Source organism: Typopeltis vanoorti, chromosome 23, assembly GCF_054136105.1.
Source record: "Typopeltis vanoorti isolate ZY-2024b chromosome 23, IOZ_Tvanoo_1.0, whole genome shotgun sequence".
NCBI lineage: Eukaryota > Metazoa > Arthropoda > Arachnida > Uropygi > Thelyphonidae > Typopeltis > Typopeltis vanoorti.
In genome coordinates this window covers 52,102,950-52,126,963 of record NC_143571.1, presented here as the reverse complement: position 1 = coordinate 52,126,963, position 24,014 = coordinate 52,102,950, and the positions used below count along the sequence as shown (strand labels likewise).

At 35.3% G+C, this 24,014-nt stretch overlaps 1 protein-coding gene across 1 annotated transcript; it reads left to right on the top strand.

Moving 5' to 3' along the window:
- Nucleotides 1–10,541: 10,541 nt before the first annotated feature.
- Nucleotides 10,542–20,662, top strand: LOC150093852 (defensin BmKDfsin1-like). The gene is made up of 3 exons (XM_090412570.1): nt 10,542–10,606; nt 15,167–15,236; nt 20,417–20,662. The coding sequence occupies exons 2-3, from the start codon at nt 15,194–15,196 to the stop codon at nt 20,548–20,550; spliced, it is 177 nt and encodes a 58-aa protein (XP_090268696.1). The 5' UTR covers nt 10,542–10,606; nt 15,167–15,193; the 3' UTR covers nt 20,551–20,662.
- The last annotated feature ends 3,352 nt before the right edge of the window (nt 20,663–24,014 follow it).

The window sequence follows — 24,014 nt, the reverse complement described above, 5'->3', positions numbered from 1 at the left end:
TGACAAGGGCACTGAAAACTCTAAAAATAATTTCAGATTTAGCACGTCTTAACTGCCACAAAGATGTCAGGATACTGAACTAAAGAGTTGAAGGAAGGGCAACAATCAATAATCTTAATTTGAATTCGAAATAATAAAGAAGTAAACGTTGTTACTAGTAAGAATAATACCGAAACAAAATTAATTAGAATTGATATACCGACAACAATACAGTAGCTTTACGTGCACGTGTCTCAGTCTGTAGAGTTATGCAGAATCTGATTACATGCCAATACGCTTGCAGATTAAACTTACAATGAGGAAAAGAAAAATATTTCTCTACTTGTGAGTAGATGCGGCACATAAGGAACATGTTATAATTACAGTACAAAGAGAGCCTGGAAATTTCCGCCGCCCCTCAAAATTTGCCACTCTAGGTCCGGGTCTATACGGCCTATACCTAAATACGCCACTGGTAGTGCATCATTTTTCCTATAACCTTGAAACTAAGTAAGAGCCGTCAATTTTTTTTTCTGTATAAATATGTATGTATGTATATATATATATATATATATACAAAAAAGATTTTTTTATGTAGAAAGCTTTTTACCTTGGGTATACTATACGTCAAAGATACAAGCAATTTTAAAAACTTAGTTTTAATCCTTTTTCCCAAGTAAGCAAACAGACAAGTAAGTCAGGTTTGCGCCTGAATTCGGTTCAGGTCTGAGGCAACTATGGCAAAGATGGAGTAAGATCTGATCACTTTCCCTTAGTATCTCCCCTAATGCAAAGCACATCCCCTTGCAGAGATGTATGATGCTATGCATTAAACGAAAAGGCCACTACCTAGACCGGTTTCGACCTTTGTATAGGTGAAGCAGGCTCTAAAAATTAGTCGATACCGAAAGATCGCCCAACTCAACGTTGTTCCACACAGTGACAGGCTCACCCCGTCACCAAGAAGAACTTCTCGCATTGGCTCTCCCCAGTGGCAGGCTCACCCCCACCACCAAGCAGAGCCATAATGTCAGCGGTGGCCCCATTCAGAGACAGGCTATACCTACTCCGAAGCAGAGCTTCTCGGAGCCAGACCCAAACCAGTTTCGGGTGAGAAATTAAAGATGCCATCATCGGCCTATTGAAAATAAATGGGGTCAGAGTGTCCCCGAAGAGAAGAAAAAGAAAGACAAGGAAGTGACACAGTGGTTGAGGTGGGATGCTGGGGTGAGGGGAGGAGAGGAAAGGGAATAGGATGGGAAGGGCGGGTGGGGAGTAGGGAAGAAGAAGAAAAATAGGCCTCGGCTCATAATGCTCATCTTGCTAGCTCAATGCTATTAGATGATAACTGTTCACCCGAACCAGATGTCTGTCTCATAAGATCAAAAAGACCACGGAGGTAACCGGTGCCCTTTCAGGGCAGACCGCCTCGAGTAGGCCTGCGCTGCCGGGTTCTTCCTCCGAGTTACCCCGCTGGAGACCAGGGAACAAAGTAGACCTCATGGAGAAGATCGGAAACATGGCTATAAGTGGAGATGCTGCTGCAGATGAAGATGTTAAAGCAGCAGCAGCAAACAGAACTTAATGGTGTTATTTCTGTTAGTGCACAGGGTAGGATTGTACACCACTGTATGTTAAATCTGGTGTCACCCAAAGCCTCTCTCTCTCTCTCTCTCTCTCTCTCTCTCTCTCTCTCTCTCTCTCTCTCTCTCTCTCTCTCTCTCTCTCTCTCTCTCTTTGTAGATGTAGGAACCTCCTCAGAGAGCTATAAAACTTGTAGAGGAAGACTCGAGGGAGTTGCAACAGACTGGTAGGATTTGCATTGTTAGGGAATTTCTTCCTTACTTTCTAGATGTGGTATTTCATCTCATTAATGATGAATACCAGTAACTTCTGCTTGTTGGTGGCTGGTGGGGAAAACTACAGGTGGATGTTTTGTTCCAGCAGTAGGAGGGAATGCGGAGCACGTCACTTAACCTTCTCCAGATGTTGTTGGATAGAGGACACCCGTAGACGGCATGCGCTACGGTGTTCAAGCCCCGGCAGGTCACAGAAGAGGTTCCTGGTTGTGGATCCTCCAGATGTTGATGTCAACTGGAAGATGGCCGTAGGCTATCCTCCACACCAGGTCCTTTCTCGACGGGTAGCCTCGATGTTTGGAAAAGTGGCCAAAGAGGATGTTGTTGTCAATCCTTAGATCCGTAACGTCGGTACGGAGGATGTTGAAGAAGTGATCGTACCAAGTCTTTCTGTTCCGTATCCCTGATAATATCCGACTAGCGGAGTTGTTATGTAAGCTGGCAAAGTCTGTTTTAGTCTTCCGGGACAATAGTCGCTTTGGGACCCTGGTGGACTGTGATCCCAAACAGGGGAAGCTTTTGTCACTCTAGAAATATCTTACTTTTGAGAAAGCAGTCATCTCTGCAGTTTTGAAAATAATTGCAGATCTAGCAAGCCAGACACCCACAACAATTCCTTTATCAAACTACGAAAGATGCTTTGTTTTTCCTATTGTAGTCAACATTATTGACGATTACAGACCATCAGCATTCTTTAGTGTTTTGCATATACACTGCATAAGTGACGCTTGTATACATCTGCATTAAGGTTTCTAAGATGTAAGCACAAATACCCTTGAGATGTATATTTTATAGATTATTCATATATACATCATAGGTGTGTTATGGTATACACGTTTCTGGATATGTTCCTGTAATGTGTGAGATTTTTTTTTCTTTAATATTTTATCGCCTGTGTTTATCTTAGGGACCTCTGTTGCATTTTAATTTAACATAAAATGTACTGACATTAAACACAGGAACAACATCGGACACAATGGATTTTGAAATTGAAACCAGCTTTCTTGTACGATTTATACCGGGTCTAGTTGCTCCCGCTAGTGGATGGTTACATATGGATGAAGTTACAAGATGAAAACATTCGGATTGATTTACGTTATTTCTTGACTTATCTGTGTCCGTGCTTTGTTATTTATTATTTTATTGGTTTCCTTTTTTTTTCCCTTTTTCTTGTTTTTTTTTCTCTTTCTTTTTTTCTCACTATGTTCATTAAACGCCTCTTGACTTTATATATATTTTAACGAAAATAAAATTGAAAAAAGTCTGTTGGATGATTAAAACTTGCTGTATACAGATTGTAATCAGCCTCGGAAGATTTATGTTAATGTGAAACAGAAAAAAATTATTAGAAACATTCACGTAAAGACCCATCATTTTTGAACTAGCATTTCCCTGACGATGATTCACGAACAGATAAGTCCAATGAAGCAGAAAATAGTCATTTCCTAGTTAGCAAATTCCCTTCTTTACACTTTCTCTTTGCTGAATTACAGGTCTAAAATAGGCCGTCTATTGCTCAGTATAGACGAAGTCATTTGTTCGGAAAGACCCATGACCTAAGTAACCTTTATATGGTCTATTTCGACGAAAGGTGAGTTAGCCGGTCTCATACTGAGGTGGAGGGTTTTTTCGCCCGTATACTCAGGTTTTCGTTCCCTCAGAACAGGCAGAATATGGCCAGTGAACACACATGGATCTGCATTCAAAAAAAAAAAAATATATATATATATATATATATATATATCAGGGGCGAATATTCCGTGTGTACTAGGTGTTCGAAGATCATCCACGAAATATCAGTATTACCCATATTATATTTTTTGTATTTATTCCGTTAAAGACTCCCCCACTTGTTTGCAAACTTCGCGCGATTCCTAAAAATGAACACAGTATACTAATGTTTATTGTCCTGTTCACGAGGTGAGCAGGACAATGAAGCATTAGTGCTTCATAAAGAATGCACTTTTTGCAGCATAAACATTGCGTTACATTCGCGTTTATAGCCCTGGTGTGCTTGCGAAATGCATACACCTTTGAGCCTTCGAAAAGATGTAAAGAGGGTACAATGGATCAAATTCTTAGCTTTCTAATATTTTTAAACCGCTAAGGCGGCGCCGGGAGAGCAAATATTTTGAGCTCACTTAGCACCTAGCGTCTGTGATTGGTTATTGTGTCAACCAATCCAATTGAACGTTGTCACTTGTCATGAGTTGAGCACTTTCTGTATCCGATGGCTATATTACAAACAGCTGTTACACATGTTTTCTGGAACTGAAAATTTGAAAGTGGATGTTAGGAGAAAAAAGCTAATTGTTTTTTCTTTTGCTTCTGCATTGTAGCATCTGTTGACATTGCAAACTTTTTAACGGTATATAAAGACATTTTTATTCTAGTCTTAGGAAACAACAGACAGTAAAATATATCTATTCCTGAATAAAAATGAATATTCTACGTATTATAAGACGTTGTTGATCTACAACAAAATACCAGCATATATGAGATTGATAAGGCAGAAGTACCGCTGATACTTAAAAAAATAAAATAAAACAAAATAATGAATTTAGGATTCCCAAAAGTGTGGATAATTCTGATAATGATCGGTTGTTATGTATACTGAGTCTCAATAAACAAATTTCTTGAAAAACGGAGCGAAATATACACAAACGCTGGCAAAATACACATAACATGTGCAAAAAATTTTACGAGATGATTTGCTGCTCCATCAAACCATATTTATTCCTGCAATACTCTCTCTTTCTCTCTTCATAAGTTTTTTTTTAATTATGCCATCATAAATTCACTTATTCATGTTTAGAATTTATAGGATCGTGCTATTCGCTCTACCCAGCAAATTATAGGACACATATCACAAATGATAATTATTAATTATTCTTTACCATTAATGAAAGTGTTTCTACTCACACTTATTCTTTCCTATTCTCACATGTCTTATAAATGATGTTTCACATATTTTCATCTTTGAGTATTTCAAATATACCAAACAAATATAGTATTCTCCTTCATTGTTTTTTCTAATAAATCCTAAATCAGATTGTCCCCCCCACACACACACTCTACGTAGAAGTATTCAATGTTATCCTGTAATTAATTGCATTGGACCAATTAAGATGAGCGCTGTGCACTATGCCCCTCAAAACTTTCATACATCGATAAAATGCAATCACATGGTTATGGGCATCCCCAGGGATGAGAGAAACGGGGAACTTCCTCCCGGGATCGATTAAAAAATTCCACAAATTATAATCGTAAAATTGATTATTGAGATATGTAATCTTACACCCTCGAACCTGGAAATGCTATGTCTGTCTTAAAATTTTAGTATTAATTGGCTTCTTTCGGCCCACTGTGGGGTAGCCATAGAACACGTGTTTTATTGCAGCAAAAAAACACGTGTTCCTGTTTTTAGTTCATCTTTTTCTGATTTGTAAACAGTGACCGGTTAGTTTATCCTCTGTGTCTAGTGAGTGACTGAGTGATTTTAAAAGGTAAGTTTATGTAATTTAATAATATTTTACTTGTTAGTTTTTTTTTTTTTTGCTTTTAAACTGAAATAATTTAATTTAGAATTAATTAATTAATAGGAAAAATTAAGTCAATTTTTTCTCTACCGTAAGACAGTAGAATGGTTTCTGCTGTTTTTAATAAAGTTTGTTCAGAGGCAGAACTCACACTATCTCTGATCAAACTAGAAGGGTCAGATTTTACGGTAACAAAATCGCTATAGGATTATACGTGATTTTAATGCTTCTTTAGTTGAAGGTATAGAATTTCTTTGTTAACAAATGTGAAAACACATGGACTATTACGACGTATACGATTTCAATAACATTTCTGGCTAGACAGGTGAAGCAAATTTGCTGTTCATATTCCCCTTTGTCCTGTAATGCAAGAACTTTGAATGGAGTGTTTGTGAACTATATGCTCGCCCAATGTGGGCAGTGAAAATATACGATTTCGATCAATGTTTAGATACATAATATTCTACGTTTAAAGATAAAAAAAATGTGCGAAACATTTCTAAAAAAAGTTTGTAATTTTTGTATATTTTATTTCATACAAAAACAGTTAACATGTTTTTTTTTTTTTTAATTTCTAACAACACTTTATAAGTATTCTTTTTTAAAAGAGTCAGAATTTCATAATAAGAAATTCAATAGTTATTTTCGTATTTTCTAACCCGGATATTGATATTGTTGGTAAAATTATTATAAAGGCAAAACAAGCCCGACAATAAGGACACAAATTGTGAAATCGGCACAAACTATAGTATTCAAACAGATATGTATATATATATATATATATATATATTTAAAAAAAGTTGTAATTAATAATTCTTCCCATCCAATTTTAACGGCAGAAGAAAGTGTATTTGCCAAAGGTCTCAATTTTGTTATAGCTCCTACTTCAATACCCAAAGAACTATTCTTAACAAAGATAGAAAAAGCAGCATCCCTATTACCGATCCAAGAAGCAAACCTTCTTCGTATGGAAGCTATTTTCACTATAAATCATGCAAGACCACCTTCTGATAACATTTCTCATTCTGAGAGATCAGCCATTAAAATTTTGAGATACAATAATGACATCATTATTCTCCCTGCAAACAAAGGGAATGCTACTGTCATCTTAAATAGATCAGATTATCATAACAAAATTTTAGTACTACTAAACACTGACACTTACTCTGAACTAAATAGTGATCCTACTAAAGAACTGCACAATAGGACCAACAATTTACTGAAAACCACCTCAGAGTTACCAAGAAACATCCGTCTTTCCCTTAGGTCGTTTCATCCTCTAATCCGTAGGTTATATGGACTCCCTAAGATCCATAAATTAAACTCTCCTCTTAGACCTATCGTTGAAGGCATAAACTCCCCTACTTACAACTTCTCAAAATACCTCGCATCCTTTTTAAAAAACCTTTGTGGTACTTCCTTTTCTCATATAAAAAATTCAGCTGATTTTGTCTCAAAAATTAAAGATATCAAACTCACGACATCCGATTTAATGGCAAGTTTCGATATTGTTTCCCTCTTCACGAATGTCCCTACTCAAGATGTTCTAGACCTTCTCCAGAGGAAACTATCCAAGAAATATTTCTCCTTACTTTCTCACTGTGTGAACTCAGGATACTTCAAATACGATAACAAGATTTATAAACAAAACTCAGGTTTAGCTATGGGCAGCCCGCTCTCTCCGATTCTTGCTGACATATTTCTTCAAGATTTTGAAGAAAATGCTATTAATTCCTCACTTCTTAAACCTAAAGTTTGGTATCGTTACATTGACGATGTATTTCTCATCTGGGAACACGGTATCAAGAACCTCAACCTTTTCCTGGACCACCTCAACAAGTTTCATCAGAAAATCAACTTCACCTGTGAACTAGAATCCGACGAATGTCTTCCTTTTCTGGACTTAAAACTTACGAGATGCGGTGAGAACATCAAAATCTCCATTTTTAGAAAACCCACTCACATAGACAGATACCTACATGCTTCTTCCCATCACTACCCTCCACAAAAGTTTGATATTATTTCAACCCTGGCTCATCGTGCCAGATCTTTATTAACAGATGAAACAGAAATTGAATATGAATTCAATTTTCTTTAAAAAGTCTTTCGTTAACAATGGATTCTCTCTTAAAAAGATTAATAAATTTCTCTCTGTCCCCCACTCAACTGCTCTTGAAGATTCTTCTCCATCAAGAGGTTTTATTTCGTTACCATACATAGCTCTCTCTCTCCCCGAAACTGGCAAAAATGCTTCAGAAATTCAACATTAGAACTTGCTTCACTACGGTCCCTAAACTTCGCTCCATACTAAGCAGACCTAAAAACGAAACATCTTCCTACTCAGTATCCAGGAGTCTATAAGATTTTGTGTGATTGTGGCAAACCATATTACGGCCAAACTGCTAAGTCCATCCTTTTACGCATGGAAGAACATCAAAGAGACATTTCTTACAAGAACCAGAGCCAGCGCTCTCTCTAGCCACGTTCTCTTCTCCATCAACGCAGATGATGGCCGCCAACACATCGTTGACTGGCAAAAAACCTCTAATATCCATGTGTGCTATGATGAACTGGAAAGAAGAATAATTGAATCTAAAGAAATATCGCTTGATTCATCTCATATTAATAACAGCCTTAGCTTTAATATTTCTGATGCGCACGTTGCCACTGTCCAATACTGGCGCATTAATACCAGCTCACGCACGTAGTCAACTTCAGTTGGAACTCTGGCACGCATTCTTTTTTTAAATGTATTTGTTTTATACTAGATCTGTTAATATATTTTTTCATGTATATATATATATATATATATATATATATATACAAGCGGAAACTAGTCGTGTTTTAATATTAAAACCTTTTTACTTAAATCTCGGTTCTAGTCATTCAATTCTTTTAAATATATATATATATATATATATATATATATATATATATATATATATATATATATATATATATATATATATATATATATATAAATTTAAATGACTCTATACCGAGAAAGAAGAGTTTAATGATCAGATACGATTAGTTTCGTTGAAATTCAACTTCTTCAGGTATTACAGGCAAAGAATTAAATAAAAAATAAGAGAAACATGATAAAATACATTAACAGATCTGGTATAAACACACACAAGTACATTTAAAAACAGGAATGCGTGCTAGAGTTCCAACCGAAGCTGTGCGTGAGCTGACACGAGTGCGCCAGTATTGGACAGTGACAGTGAGTGCATCAGAAATATTATAGCTAAGGCTGTTATTAATATGAGACGAATCAAGCGATATTTCTCTATATTCAACTATTCTAGTCGTATTTTAACATTAAACTCTTCTTTCTTGGTATAGAGTCATTTAATTTTATTTTTATATACATTTTATACATATAACTGGCACATGTCGACAGGATACATTAGTCGAGAAGCTGACAGCAACAATTTTTGCACTATAGTGTATATTCGCATTATAAGGGTATACCAGTATGGATTAAATTACAACCTAAATTCATTATAAATGGACATTTAGTTACTTACTTTACGAGGTGTCATAGTTAGCATGTGCCATATTATATGAATAGTTAAATCTGCAAGTTCATTCTGGTTTTATTCTTACTATCTTCCGTCACTGCATTAAAAATTACGTCTAATTCTTGTTTTCGCTCGAAGCATAGAGCTTATATTTCGGAGTCGGTTTTGCCAGGAAATGCGTAAAGATGGTTTTAATGTACTTCCGGTGAGATGAAATATGTCTTCCGTTTCTATTTTCATTTTATTTAATGTTCCTAAAGTTTTAATTGTATACCTGTATATATTTATTTGCTGTTTATTCCACGCATTCGTACTTAATAGATATAATAATTAATTTTTTTATCTCACATAATAAAAAAATTGTATTTATATATCTCACATAGGATAGCGAAATTTATCTCCTGACTATAATAGAATGATTGAATGATTGTCGATGGGCTAATAAATTTCGACATTTCGAGTTACTGGAATTGTACGGAAGATGGCAATACGATTTCATGATCTGATATCGTTCTAAATTCCGGATGTTCTCTCATATTTGAGTTCATATTTGATAGGCTTGATTAAATCATATCTTAGTGATAAAAAAATGCCGGTCTATATTGGTAGCATAAATTCTACTCAGCTCAAAATATTATCTGGAGTTCCACAAGGCTTCTTATTGCCTCCGCATTTATTCTCAATCAACACACATCAGATATCCCACAAAACCCTATGGCAAACACCTCGGTTCCATATGCAGATACTCACAAAACAGTACCGTCATCACCAGGAGACTAGCATCCCCAAATTAGATATTCAGTTATTCACTAAAATCCCATGACAATCAGAAACAAAATACCTAGGTATACAATTAAATAAAGGACTGCGATCCACTAGTCACGCCTTATTCACCTGTACGAAAGTCTCCAAATCAATTGCTCAACCTTACCCTATGATTAACGGACGCAGCAAAAGAAATAAACTATTACTTGAGAGAAACTGCACTTAATCTCAGAGCCCCCAAAGGGTGGGGTATGTTAAAGCCCATGCATATGGGGGTATGGTAAAGGGGAGTATGTTAAAGTTTGTGAGCTTTAAGCTCACAAACTACTCATAACAAAATTACTTTCTCCCCAGATAAAGGGGAACATGAAAAACTTCTCCCATTTTATCAGTAGCGTTGTTGTTGTTGTGCACGGGCAAGTGAATCTAAATATTATTCAGTCGGATTTCGCATATTGAAATGGAAGTGGGAAAGTATTAATTTGTTATTCAGTTTGTGTTACGAGAATGATATTTGTAATTAAAGCCAAAAGTTTTCATGCTTATTCTGATTGTATAGAGAGGTGATTGCTGCAATAAAATATTCCGATGCGGTTTCTTATTTTGTATCATGCACAAATACATTTAAGGGAAAAAACTATTATGTATGTGTGTAGGGCTGACATTCAATAGGAACTAGATGAGCCATATTTTCCATAACACTTCTTAAATTCGCCATGAAGATCAAATATCATTCAGTACTGAATAACAGGAAGCCATACAGCTGTGCTGGTGACTCCTCCTTCATCTCGTATGTTCGGCATTTCTCCAATCAGGTTTGGAGTTACACTTTATGGTGATACTAATACATTTGTTGTTTTTCGTAATTTCAGACTATATATATTCCATTTGATCATAATATTCCACAATTCATCTGTCCAAGCGATCTGATTCATAGGTAAGTGCTTGACTTTCCAAAGTGACTATTGTTTTGCTTAAAAAAATAAGTTGATTGCAGAGATTGTTATGGAGATTGTTATGAAAAATAAGAAGGAGATTGTTATGAAAATCTCCTTCTTATTTCGGGAAAACATTAGAAATTCAGTCTACTTAGATCGATTAGTAAATCTCACTAGTAAAACGTATCCATAAAAGTTTATTTATAGGGTTTACTAGATTACGATAATCACGTAATAGTACATGCACTAGTGCGGATAGGAATTGAAATTGGAAAGCTGGTAAGAGTGGTACATGATACTTTTATCTGGATTGATTACAAATATTACTTGCCAATAATAATGATATACAATTTATTTTGATGCATTTTTCAAAATGTAGCAATATCTTTCTATCAGCAATTTCCAATTCAAATGAAACAAAATGAGAATATGCAGTCCTAGAAATCATAAAGCATATTGTAGAAGAATCAGTTAAAAGAAACACACGTATTAACCACAGTGAAAATTATTTATTTGTAAATATTTCATCCTGCGTATCTTAGGACATCATCTGTACAGTATTTTAAACAATAATAGGAATAATACAGTTAGGGCGCATGATTACAATAGAATCTCATTGCGTAAGTGTTACAGAAGAACAAAATAATAATTATTATTATTTAACACAATTTTGTATGACAATTTCCCATACTTTAGGAATAGTAAGAACGTCGTTGCGGTTTAAATTTGGTCTGTGTAGTAGGGCTTCAGAACTTTCTTTGTATAAACGTTCATGTTTATATAAAGATCTATGTAAAAGTTTTGACTTTTCCCAATGGATCTTATGGCTTGGAGTTTCAATTCCGTGTTGAGAGAGGCCAGATTTCTGCGGTTTAAAAAGACGAATGTGGTCTGTCTTGATGTTCCGAGAGGACGGACCTACCAGTCTATCCAAAGCAAGACAATTGGCATGATCATGGAATCTCAAACGCCAGGCATCATCAAAGGTGAGAGTTTCTCCTTAGGAGAAGATAACAAGTTGTAAATTTGGTTGATAGGTTTGTAAGTAGTGTAAAGATTGTATTTCTTCACAATTTTAGAAAAACGTTCGGAGATGCCTTTGACGTAATGCATGGGAATCCTATCGACTTCTTCCTGTCTGGTTTGATGTGTGGAAAAGTGGCTGATGAATTTTTGAGTTGTTTTAGGATTATATCCATTTAGGATGGCTGTATTTTTGATTATTTCTAATTCGTGGTTTAACGATTCTTCAGAGGAGCAGAATTTGTATGTTCTGTAAACTAGTGATTGAATAATGCCAGATTTCTGAGATGGAGGATGAGCGAAAGAATTGTGAATGTAGAGACCTGAGAATGTAGGCTTGCGAAAGACAGACGAGGCGGTGGAACCGTCTTCTTTTCTTTGGATGTCCAAAAAGATAAAATTAACCTTCTTCATCATCGCATGAACTTTACATTAGAAAAAGATTCTCCACAAAGTATCTTTTTTTTTTGGATTTACACATCCAAAGAAAAGAATATAGTTCCATCGCCACGTCTGTCTTTCGCAAGCCTACTTTCTCAGATCGCTACATTCACAATTCTTCCGCTCATCATCCATCTCAGAAATCTGGCATTATTAAATGACTAGTTTCCAGAGCAGACAAATTCTGCTCCTCTGAAGAATCTTTAAACCAAGAATTAGAAGTAATCAAAAATACAGCCATCCTAAATTAATGTAATCCTAAAACAACTCAAAAAATCATCAGTCACTTTTCCACACATCAAACCAGACAGGAAGAAGTCCATAGGATTCCCGTATCTTACGTCAAAGGCATCGCGGAACGTCTTTCTAAAATTATGAAGAAATACAATTTTGCCACTACTTACAAACCTATCAACCAAATGTACAACTTATTACCTTCTCCTAAGGACAAACTCTCACATTTGATGTTGTCTGGCGTTTATGTGATTCCATGATCATGCAAATTATCTCACTTTGGAAAGACTGGTAGGTCTATCCTCTCGGAACATCAAGACCACATTCGTCTTTTTAAACCCCGCAGAAATCTGGCCTCTCTCAACACGGAATTGAAAATCCAAACCATAGGATCCATTGGGAAAAGTCATAACTTTTACATAGATCTTTATATAAACATGAACGTTTATACAAAGAACCTGCTGAAGCCTTACTTCACAGACCAAATTTAAACCGCAACACGTTCTTACTATTCCTAAAGTATAGTAAATTGTCATACAAAATTGTGTTAAATAATAATTTTTTTTTCTTCTGTAACACGTTACGCACGTTTAATGAGATTCTATTGTAATCATGCGCCCTAACTGTATGATTACAATAGAATTCATCAGTAAATGAGTTTAAACCTATTATGGTTTAAACTCATGTACTGATGATGTCCTAAGATACTTAGGAAGAAATATTTAGAATTAAATCATTTTCACTGTGTGTTAATACGTGTGTTTTTTTTTTAAATCATGATCTCACCACAGGTTTCGTTAAAACAAAACAAATAAAATAAAATAAAATACTGTAGAAGAGAAATACAAACCCCTATTGCTTTCACTTGAATCGAAAAAAAAAAATAGAAATTCAGAGAAATATATCATTTCACTGTTTTCTTTGCAAAAATATCATTTAACACACGCGCCACTTAATTTAAAAATTGCCTTTAGTAATATTTCTAACAACAATCAATGTATCTTCAAGAATCCGAATTTTTAACTCAGGAAACTTCGTAAAAAATTCTTATCACAAAAAAAATATTTCTTCGACTTTCATGAATTTACTACATCTGATTGGTATCTGGAAAGTTCTGATAAACACCTAGAACAAAAATGATATTATAGCAGCTGATATAACACAAGAAAAATAAAGAAGAAATTATTACAGTTTGATTGAATATGTAAGTTATAAGGTTTTAAGATGTTATATCAAATTAGTTTAATATGAATTAAAATATTGCGACAACTGTTCACCTTTGGCAGCTTAAGTAACACTATAAAGTATGCAGACTATTTTCGATTGACATAGGATCAGAGAATACTAGGATGTTATATTATCTATCTATCTCTCCCTTCCATTTGCTTCAGACGGGTTGGGTCTCCTCCTAATGAGGAGTCATGGTGAAATAATGCAGCCAGCACACCACTCTTCTGCTGCATCCCTATTCGAGGTATTCATGACTGTAGTCCGTGTGTGTTCACGGGCCCGATTTGTCTGCTTTCAGGATGGAAAAGCCCCAGCTGAACTGGTAGAAAAACCCCGCTGCCCGCCCTCAAGTCCGGCTAACTTGGTATGAAGATCCTTGAGCTTTTCACGTCTCCGAAGAGAATCGAACCTAGGACAAGCCTTCCCCAGACATATGGTTGCGAAGCGCACAGCCACTAAGCTAACCGCGCGGATGGATGTTATTCTAGTATCAGAGAACACTCCGAAGTATATTCTATTACAATATTAGTAATAAAATAATGATAATGGTTTAAGAGGATGTTGTATCTGAAATTTGATCCACTTATTTGGCCATTTACCCTTTTTGTGTGATAAAAATCCACATTTCACGGAATGAAAAACCAATGTCCTCGATATATGGGTGAACTACAGAGGCTTGCTGATTTGTACAAAGATTTATCTTGTCATCATCCAATACCTTTATATAAATTAAAAATTTAATGGCCTCACTCAACTCTTTTCTAACGCAGGTGTATGGTTATTTATAAGAATATAATGTAATATAACACCAGAAATCCTCGGATGTTCCACATACGTCTCTATTAGTTCAGTCGGTATGAATTATCTTCGGTTAGAAAGATCTGGGTTCTGTTCTCTATGATTCCTATAGTTCTCGAAGAATCTAACAGTAGCTGATCTGTTCGTAATTCAGAACAAGAATTACAACCTCCGTATCTCAGTGCATGTACTTCCCACGATTCCCTTCTAATGTAAAGATGTATTGAGTTCTAATACTCTCCAGATTAAAAAAAATAACTGTATGAGGATTCCATTTCGTTGTGCATGATGTGATCTCATAATGCATAAATCAGATCTCATTTGGTAGCAAAGTTTTTATTCTTGGAAACTGCGAGTATTTTTTTTATCCCAAAAAACTAACAAAACGTGTAGACACCGAATCAGAACATAATTATACGACGACATGCTTAATACGGAGTCAAATCACTTTTCCATGATAAGTAATTGAGACTGGCACTAAATTTAAGAAGATGCGTATAACGGTTCATGGACAATGTGGGTTGGAGTTGAAAGAAGAAAGCTGGTAAGATTGATAGAACACACTTAATAGAGAAATAGCAGAATTCGAAAAGTATATAAAGACAATCAGCGCTGAGATTTATCCTTGAGCTCAATGCAGTCAGAACCTTCTTGCAGAAAATAAATTATAAATAGCTTATATAAGGATTGATTACTAATATTACTTGCCAATGATATGCAATTTATTTTGATGTATTTTTTAGAATTATTATCCAGAAGAATTGTTAGCAGGCAAAACAGCATTTTTAGTGTTAAGTAGAATGATTCTTAAATAATATTCGTTTACATTTCAGAACAGTGAGATCTTTCTGTAGAGAATCATGAAAGCAGTGATCGTTTTCATTCTGGCTGCGTGCTTGCTGGGTAAGTAATCAAATAATCGCGTGCCCGAATTCTCTCCCTCCATAGTGTCCAAGCTGAATGCATAACAATTAAATATATTAATCAATAGGTTTATTAATCAAATCTAAGAAAGGGGAATTGAAGTGCAGTGTAAACTTTAAAACTAATTCGATACTCTGAATCAACTTATTAGTGTTTCGCATGCATTTCACCACTAAAGTAGAGCTGCACAAAAAATTGCTACACATTTTAGTATTTTTTTCTTTCTTATACCCTTTTGGTGTCCACTCAATTTCTATGGGGTAATACCACCAGTGAAAGATTATTAGTACGACTATAATACATTTGTACCGTGGGTGGGATAAGGATGTTTTCTCATATTTTTCACTTTTATATATATATATTTTTAATTTATATTTTACATAGTACCGAAATCTCACACAGAGACCAAACATGAAACTTTTTAAGTCACTTCAGGTCCACAATAAGCAGAACGGTGGTGGTTTTGCACCAAGCAATGAAATACGTTCCGCAACGAAAGACATTCACAAACGTACATGCCCACGACGGAAGTCGACCCTGCGATCCCTTGGTTGAAGAGCAGGTATGTCAACTATTCGGCCAATCAGGCCGGCAAATTAATAAAAACTCAAATTGTACATAGCATATTTTAATTATACTCTATATTAATAAAAGATATATAAAAGAAATTTTAATGAACTGCATAGAGTATTATAACTTTCATGAAAATTCATTCTCAAAATTAAACATTACTAAAACTTAAATTCAACTAAGTGTTCTACTGGTTTGTGATTTACAACTTAACTGTTCTCTTTAATTAACGAAGGTGGATGTTTTAATGATTTTTTTAAACCTAAGCTCGCTTTTTTTTGCCAATCTCTCGTTAATCCAACTATTCACGTATCCTAATGTTAAATACGGAGTAGTTAACAAAGTATCAAATTATCGTAGACATTGTAATTTCACAATGTTTGCTCATTTAATACATACGCTTTAAGTTAACGGAGTGCTTAAGGGTCAAAGCTGTATTACTAAGAGGAGAAGACCTCCACGTAGCCTTTAAACGAATGCGGAGAACGAACCAAGGCTTCTAACCTAATGTCTAATCCTTACCTTCTCGTGATGTACCCTGTTATGTGTCTACCTGGATACTCAACGAACGATGATGAGCTGGCAATTTGGGATTTAACCAACCAAATTGTATTCTTATTGGCTTAATCCACAAAAACTGATGGTACAACGTGACAGAATTTCATGACGGCTGGGGTGTCGCCCTGTAAAAAAAGGCCCCCCCTTTGTTTTCGCCAAGAACCAGGGTAAACAGCAAAACGTCAGCGACTGGAACAAATCCTAAAACACACCCCCAGCTCAACATCACCATAGTTCAAGATCGGTACTATCAACGTAAGAAGCCTGAATGGCAAAGAAATGAAGCTAGCTGAGGAATTCGAGAAGTACCAGATCGACATAATAGGGGTGACTGCAACAAAAAAGGTTGAGATATTTCTGAGCAATGAATACAAAATGTTATATTCAGGCAATGACAATCAAGAAAAAGAAGGAGTAGCCATAGTGTTCAACACTAAATAGCTTCTTCAATCACAGGCAGTGTCAAGTAGAGTGATGTGAGCAAATATGAGAATAGGGAACTGGGGAATGAGACTTATGTGTGCCTATGGTCCCACAAAAAGTCCTACTAAGGTAGAAGTGGAAGACTTTTTTTGAGGCTTTAGAGAAAGCAACTGACACAACAAAAATAAAAAGGTAGTCCTTGAATTGTCAGACAAAGAAAAATATTTTTGTATGTCTCTTACATTAACGGAAAAGGTTAATATTAATGGCAAATACATGTTTAATTTATGTTCAGAACGGGGACTAGTTATTACTAATACATTGTTCAACATAAAAATGGAATAAATTGGATGTGATCACCATTTAGTTTTGAGAAAGATAAAATCGATTCATATTGAAAAGAAGAACATTCAAGAAAGTTTTAAAGCGAATAAAAGTTGAGCAGCTCTCAGATGTGAATTATAGAAAAAATACACAAACATTACTGACGAAAAAATGAAAGAGATTGAAAACATGAACCGAAACTTGGAATTCAGTGGAATACCCTGAAATTAACATTGACTGATTCAGCTACAGAGGCATGTGATGAGGTTGTCTGCAAGTACACAAAAATCAGAACTCCATAGTGAATACAGAAAGTTAAACAGGCAGTGAAGGAAAAGAAGAACGCAAATCAAAAGTTCCTGGCAGATAAAACAGCTTGTGCTCTTAGAGAATACAGAGAACAATGTAAGAAAGCGAAGCACCTGGCTAAACAAAAGTCATGGGAAGACTTTGCAAGGACATGGATAATAAATATCAGGAACGTGGCAAAATATTCTAGAGGCTGTTGAAAAAAAAGCACAGAAATGGAGGAAAGAGTGCTGTAAAAGGAGTTACAGATGATAAACGTGACAGTAAAACTGGAGGAAAAGATATCCTTGAAGAGTGGAGTAATTACGTCGAACAATTGTTAAATGAAACAAGCAGTGACAGTAAAAAAGTACAAAATGTAGAAAAAGCTATCAAAATCCTGAAATGTAGAAAGGCAGCTGGAGTAGATGATATTCGACCTGAATATAGCTTGGCCTTAACCAAGCTTCCACAATCCTTCTCAACCATTTTTCAAGTATGCTTGCATATATCTAACCATGAACACTCAATAGAGAAATACCTCTGTAATTCTCACTTTCAGTTTTAGTTTTATTTCCCTTTTTACGTATAGGTACTGTGAGAGCTCTACTCCAATCATCTGGAATTCATTCCTCTGTCCAAGCCTTCTTAGCTATGCAATGCAGCCTCTGTACGACTTTTATACCTCCATACTTGATCATTGCTGGTCGAATATCAACTACTGCAGCTGCCTTTCTATATTTCAGGCTTTCGATGGCTCTTTCTACATTATCTACTTTTTTACCGCTGTGCTGTCATTGCTTGATTCATTTAGCACTTTTTTCGAAGTAATTACTCCGTATTTAAACCTAGAATTTGATTTGGTTGTTGTTTTTTACGCATCCCCTTATCAGAAACTGGCAAGAAAATAACCATGATCATGGTAGTTGTAGATTAATTTCTTGAATCGAAATTGTACAGATTGCGTAATAACGATATGAGATTAGAAGGATGAGACTGTTGCCCATAGCAACAACATTTGAACGGTAATTCATTCCAATAGTCATCTGCAGTTTTTTAACAGTCCTCAATGTTGCAATGCTCAGTCTTCCAGTACCCTTTTAAGCTAGATAAATATTTAACAAGTAGAAAATTTTGTTAAGTGAATTTTAAAGAGACTACGGATAAATCAGCACTCACAACCAGACTGTCCGTCTAAAAACCTGGTATTATGGACGTGCTCACCGATTTGAAACCTTTCAAGATATTTAAATTTGCTGTCTGACACTAAAATGCATCCCTTTTCTTATGTTTTGTACTTCTAGTTGTCAACTTAATGCATCATCATCAAATTCCTGACATGTACTCTCAAGGGTGTGTGTGCAGGATATTATGATAGTACCACATGAAAAAATACACATCATTACTACCTTCCTCTCTACAAATTTCCTCCGAATTAATTTGTTTCCTGCACAGATTCCAAAGTTATCAGATCTTATATTGCTGTCTTCTAAGACAACTTTTACCATATCAATCCACCTATATCTTGGTCTTGCTCTGTGTGGTTTTTCTGCCAACCTGGCAGAGAACACTTGTTTTGCTAATCTTTCCTCTCCCATTCTGTTTGTGTGACCATAACTATACCATCTAAGATTAGCTCTGCTAACGTATTCCTGGATGCTGACAATGTCAAGTTCTTTCCTAAAATCCTAGTGTTTACTATAACATTGCTATTCATGTCATCTATTCACGCCACTAATCTTTCTCAGGACTCTCATACCTGCGATCTCTAGTCTTTGGTGAAGTGTTTTATTTCTAAACCCAGCTCTCAGATCCACAAGTTAAAATTGGTTTGAACACTATCTTGTTTAGAGGTACTTTAGTGTTTTGATTAATTTCTATCTTATTCCATATACATTTATTCAATTGACTTCTTACCATACCAACTTTGTTGATTCTGTTGTCTATTTCCATATTTAATTTACCATCTTCACTAAAAATCGTGCATAACTAGCTGAAATATTTTACTTGTTCTATGGGTTCTCCATTCACAAAGCGGTTGATATTTTAAATGCTTCTGCTTATTTTCATTGTTTTTGTCTTGTTATTGTTGACCTTCTACCATATCTATTTCAACAGTTATTCAATTTAGTCAGGAAGTCCTGCAGGCTTGTAGTGAATTTTTTCAGAAGTATAACATCGTCCGCATAAAGCAAAGAAATAACATTAACATCTGCAAATTTTGATATCAGGATTAAAACCACTTTCCTTCATAATGCAATCCATATACCATATACACCATGAATAACCCATGGGATAATGTATATCCTTGTCTGACACCAGATTGAACATTAAACCATCTTCCTCTACTTCCTTTAATTCTAACTGCTGACTTGCAACTCAAATAAAGACTAAATATTGCTTGATGTAATGCCCCATTAACACCATTCAATCGTGGCGTTTTCAATAGCTTTCTCTCTTGACGCCTTGTCACATGCCTTTTCTAGAACTACAAAACTTAAATTCAGATCTTTGTTATATTCCAATGATTTCTCAACAACTTGTAAAGTGAACAACTGATCCTGACAGCCTCTGAATGTGAGACTTACATTCAGAGGCTGTCAGGATTACTTAACAAGAACATTCGAGTGTTCCTGTTAAGCTTTATGCAAGTATACTTGATATTGACCAATTCCATTGTTCAAACATGTTTTTGGCAAAGCTATTTCATCCTTCCAGTATGCAATGTGGTGGTATGTCAAAATGAGTACACTTTACAAACACATATACCAAAATAGGACGTAGCGTGATTGCATATCTATTAAAAAAATAAACACGTTTAATTTTCAGCGTATTCCAAGTTTTCAGAGAAGATTATGATCAGAAAGAATTCCATGCTAATAAATGGATACCACAATCATTATGCAAATAAATGTGTTGAACATAAGAAATAGCCTCCTCGGACAAACCATAGTACTATTTGTGTAATATGTTGGAAATTTTTTGTTTAATTTCAGCTGCTGTTGTTCATGCTGATCATGGTTGTCCTGAGCACGAACATGAATGCAATGACTATTGCAAAGAAAGGGGAAGATCAGGTGGCTCTTGCAGGGGTACTGGTAATACTATTTGTACTTGCGATGCTCGATAAGATTGAGTTGGACCTCGTAACATGTGAAGATAATTGAGAGCTTCTGTTTTCTGTAAAACTGCACTAATTATTAAATGACTCTGTTACTTTGACCTGAATAAAGAATGCAATATTAGAATATTTGATTCATTTAACAAAAAACAAAACATAATAATTAAATAAACAGAAGAAATTTCTCTCTTCGATATTTTGACAGGTTTTCTTACAAGGACGATAGTATTCAGTTGATTTTTTTGTGTTGCAGAATTTGGCACTTTTCTATCAAAAGCCATTTTGAATTTTTTTTTTTTTAATTGTGGATGTACACATCATAGAAAGATATTGTTATATGAACGCCATAGTGACCAGAATGTGGCTGACTGTTGTGCTCGAAACTACTCTAAAAAACCTTGAGCTGTCGTTGAAACAAAGGTAGACGTATTTTTGGGTAGTTCGATTTTTATATGCTGAAAACGATAATGATTAACTATAGCAGTAGTTGTAATCTTTGATCCTCTGATTTTTTTCAGTTTGTAAACCGGATGACGTTTCCTTCTCTCTCAGATTTCTCACCGATAACAGAGCCAATTTTAGTTTATTATAGGGTTTTATTTTTTCTTTTTATTTCCTTCCTATTAATGTCTGCCCGCTTCCCAATGCCTCAAACGCTGATTACTGTATACGTCTCCAGTAGTATACCGGACACTAAGAACAAGATCAAGATCAAGATAAAATAAGAAATCGTGAGGTGATTGGTTGTTGAGATTATTACGTCATTGTGTGAGTGACGTCATGGGTTTGGAATGTTTGGAATTTTTCTGGGGAACATCTGTGTGTTTGACGTCACGTTGTTTGTTTTGTTCGCGTATGGAATTGTGGGTGTGGTTCGAGATAAGTATTCGTGTTGTGATTGGTTGGACACTACGAACAAAATAGGGGTAGGGTGAATGGGGGAAACGCCGTCCGAGTACTTGATGTGTGTTGTTATTAGATGAAGATGAGTGACGTAATTTGTTAGTTGTAAATAAGTGATGTTATTCTTTTGAAACGAAAAGGAAGATATACTAGTGGATAAGGATTCATGTAATGATTGCTGGGACACTATCAACAAAATAGGGGTATGGGGGAAGTGACGTCCGTGTCGTGGGTGTGGGTGTTATGAGATGTAGATAAGTAAATTGTTTGCATTGGCATTGTGGGTGATGGATAGTGATAAGGTAGAGTTTGCAATGTTTGGAATTTCCCTCGGGCACAATAAATCTGTCAGGAACATCACGTGGTGTGTTTGGTTCATATAGCATTGTGGGATTTTTTTAGGGATAAGGAGTCTTGACGTTATGTGAATGGAAATTCTTAGAGTAGAGTCGAGATGGCAGCAGCGTTTTGACCTTTTCTGGATAATTAATTATATGGTGGTGTCCCCATCACACACACACACACAAATTTTTTTCTTGACCATAAATGAGTATTGAAATGTTTAGTTTAGAGTAGAGATAACTACAACCTTTAGACATTTCTGAATAATTAATTAAATGCCGGTTTCCCTCAACTACAAACATTTAGAAGAAAAGTCGCTATTGTATCCATGGTGATACTCTAATGTACATCTCCTATGATTAATGTTATGGGGAAAAAAAGCTATTCAGTATTAGAATTGCACATACCAAAACATATGATCACTGGTCATTGAAATTGCAAATATCACACGATATGTTTAAGTTAAACAAAAAAGATTAACTTACTTTCCAGAATGGGACATCTCGGAACTTGTTCTGAAAACATTATTTATTCTAAATTGTTGATTTTAACATACATTCACAGCATAAAAACACACAAAACATATGAGTTGAAAGAACCATATTTCTGTAAATAACCAGAAAATCTAGTTGACATTCGTTAATTCCTTAGTACGGTGGGTCATGCTAGGTTTTCGCACGCTTTCTTTCCAAAATGACATCATACAGTTGAAGTCTAAACGCCTTTTTGTTGAGGGTACTACCTGTTACTTCCTGTTGGAATTCAGGGTACTGTTAGAGTATGGACTTCTGACAAGTGAAATGAATTTTTTTAACACTACGGGATACACAAAACACTACAACACACAAACATTTTTTAAACCAATACATTTAATTCTAATCAATAAATAAATTGTGTGAATTTCTTTTCCCCCACACTTTAGATTTTTCATATGTGTTATCTTAAACTGTGTCATTTCTGTTTGCTATTTTGTTGAGCCTACGCATGAACTTTTCTGACAAAGAATTTCCCATGACGTCACTCACACAATGACGTAATAACCTCAACAACCAATCACGTCACGATTTCTTATCTTATCTTGATCTTGTTCTTAGTGTCCGGTATACTACTGTCTACAATGATATTAGAACAACAAACTTAACTTCGATTCTTCGAAAACGATGCTGAACAAAAAAATAATTAATCCGTTTTTATTCACAGTTGTATCGAAATCACCACACATCACGAAATCAGTTGTCTCTTCCGTGAATGATATTCGTACGAATTCATATTTTCTGTTGGAGATGTTGCATTTTGAGCAGACATGACACAGATTAGCATCTTCCCTACAGAGAAGTTTAGTAGTGGTTTTCAGTGATGCGATAATTTCGATACGGTTATTATTTCCCATAAGAACTCTGTAAACATATATCACACTATTTGCATTTTTGGATGTAATGCATTTGTCCAATACGGTAATAAAACACATGCTACGGATCATTTGTCATCAATTTCTATTATTTTCGGTGAGGCGAATGAGGAAATTTCCCTAAAATAAATGGTTTCCTTTCAGCTGTGTCCCTGTTAATCATTCTCACATAAAACAGTGATATTCATCCCAAAATCCGAAAAATCGGCATGAAATATTCAACGAATTTAGCCATCAGTTTCTAGCTTCATTGTGATATGCATTCAGATTGCTGGTTAGGAATAGTGTACAGGATAATACTGTAGGTCGGCATCATCTCTGCATGTTTCTACGTATAACCTATAAATTTCTTCTGTGCATCCCCCGTGAAAGACTATATAAACCTATTGTGAGTGCAATGTCTAAGCTTACCTATCACATTCACTAGTATTCAGATAATCCGAAATTCCTGCTCTAGAGCAGCGCTTCCCAAACTATGGGCCGCGCCCCCCCCCTTGGGGACAGTAAGTTTTGTTGAGGGGGGGAAAATAATTAAAACAAATTTGAAATGTTTTAAGACTAAGTAGATTTTATTTTAATCTTAAAAGAAACGTATTAAATTTTATTATTTATTATTCCTTTTTTGTTCTTTTTTTATATTTTAATGGAAAAAATCACACATTGGTGTTGGTTCACAAATTATGCTTCTTACGTATTTCGGTGACTAATGAATATTAGTAAATATATGCTTATCCCTATAAGTTTCATTTCAAAGGGATTGATGAGAAACACAAAGAAGATTACAAACACAAAATCTTGAATATATGTCTATATTAAGATT

What these genes read in the sequence shown, in the direction of transcription:
- LOC150093852 (XM_090412570.1), top strand. Translation starts at nt 15,194, where the DNA reads ATGAAAGCAGTGATCGTTTTCATTCTGGCTGCGTGCTTGCTGG. An exon ending in TCTGGCTGCGTGCTTGCTGG is followed by an intron (nt 15,237 to 20,416) that starts GTAAGTAATCAA and finishes GTTTAATTTCAG; the next exon opens with CTGCTGTTGTTCATGCTGAT.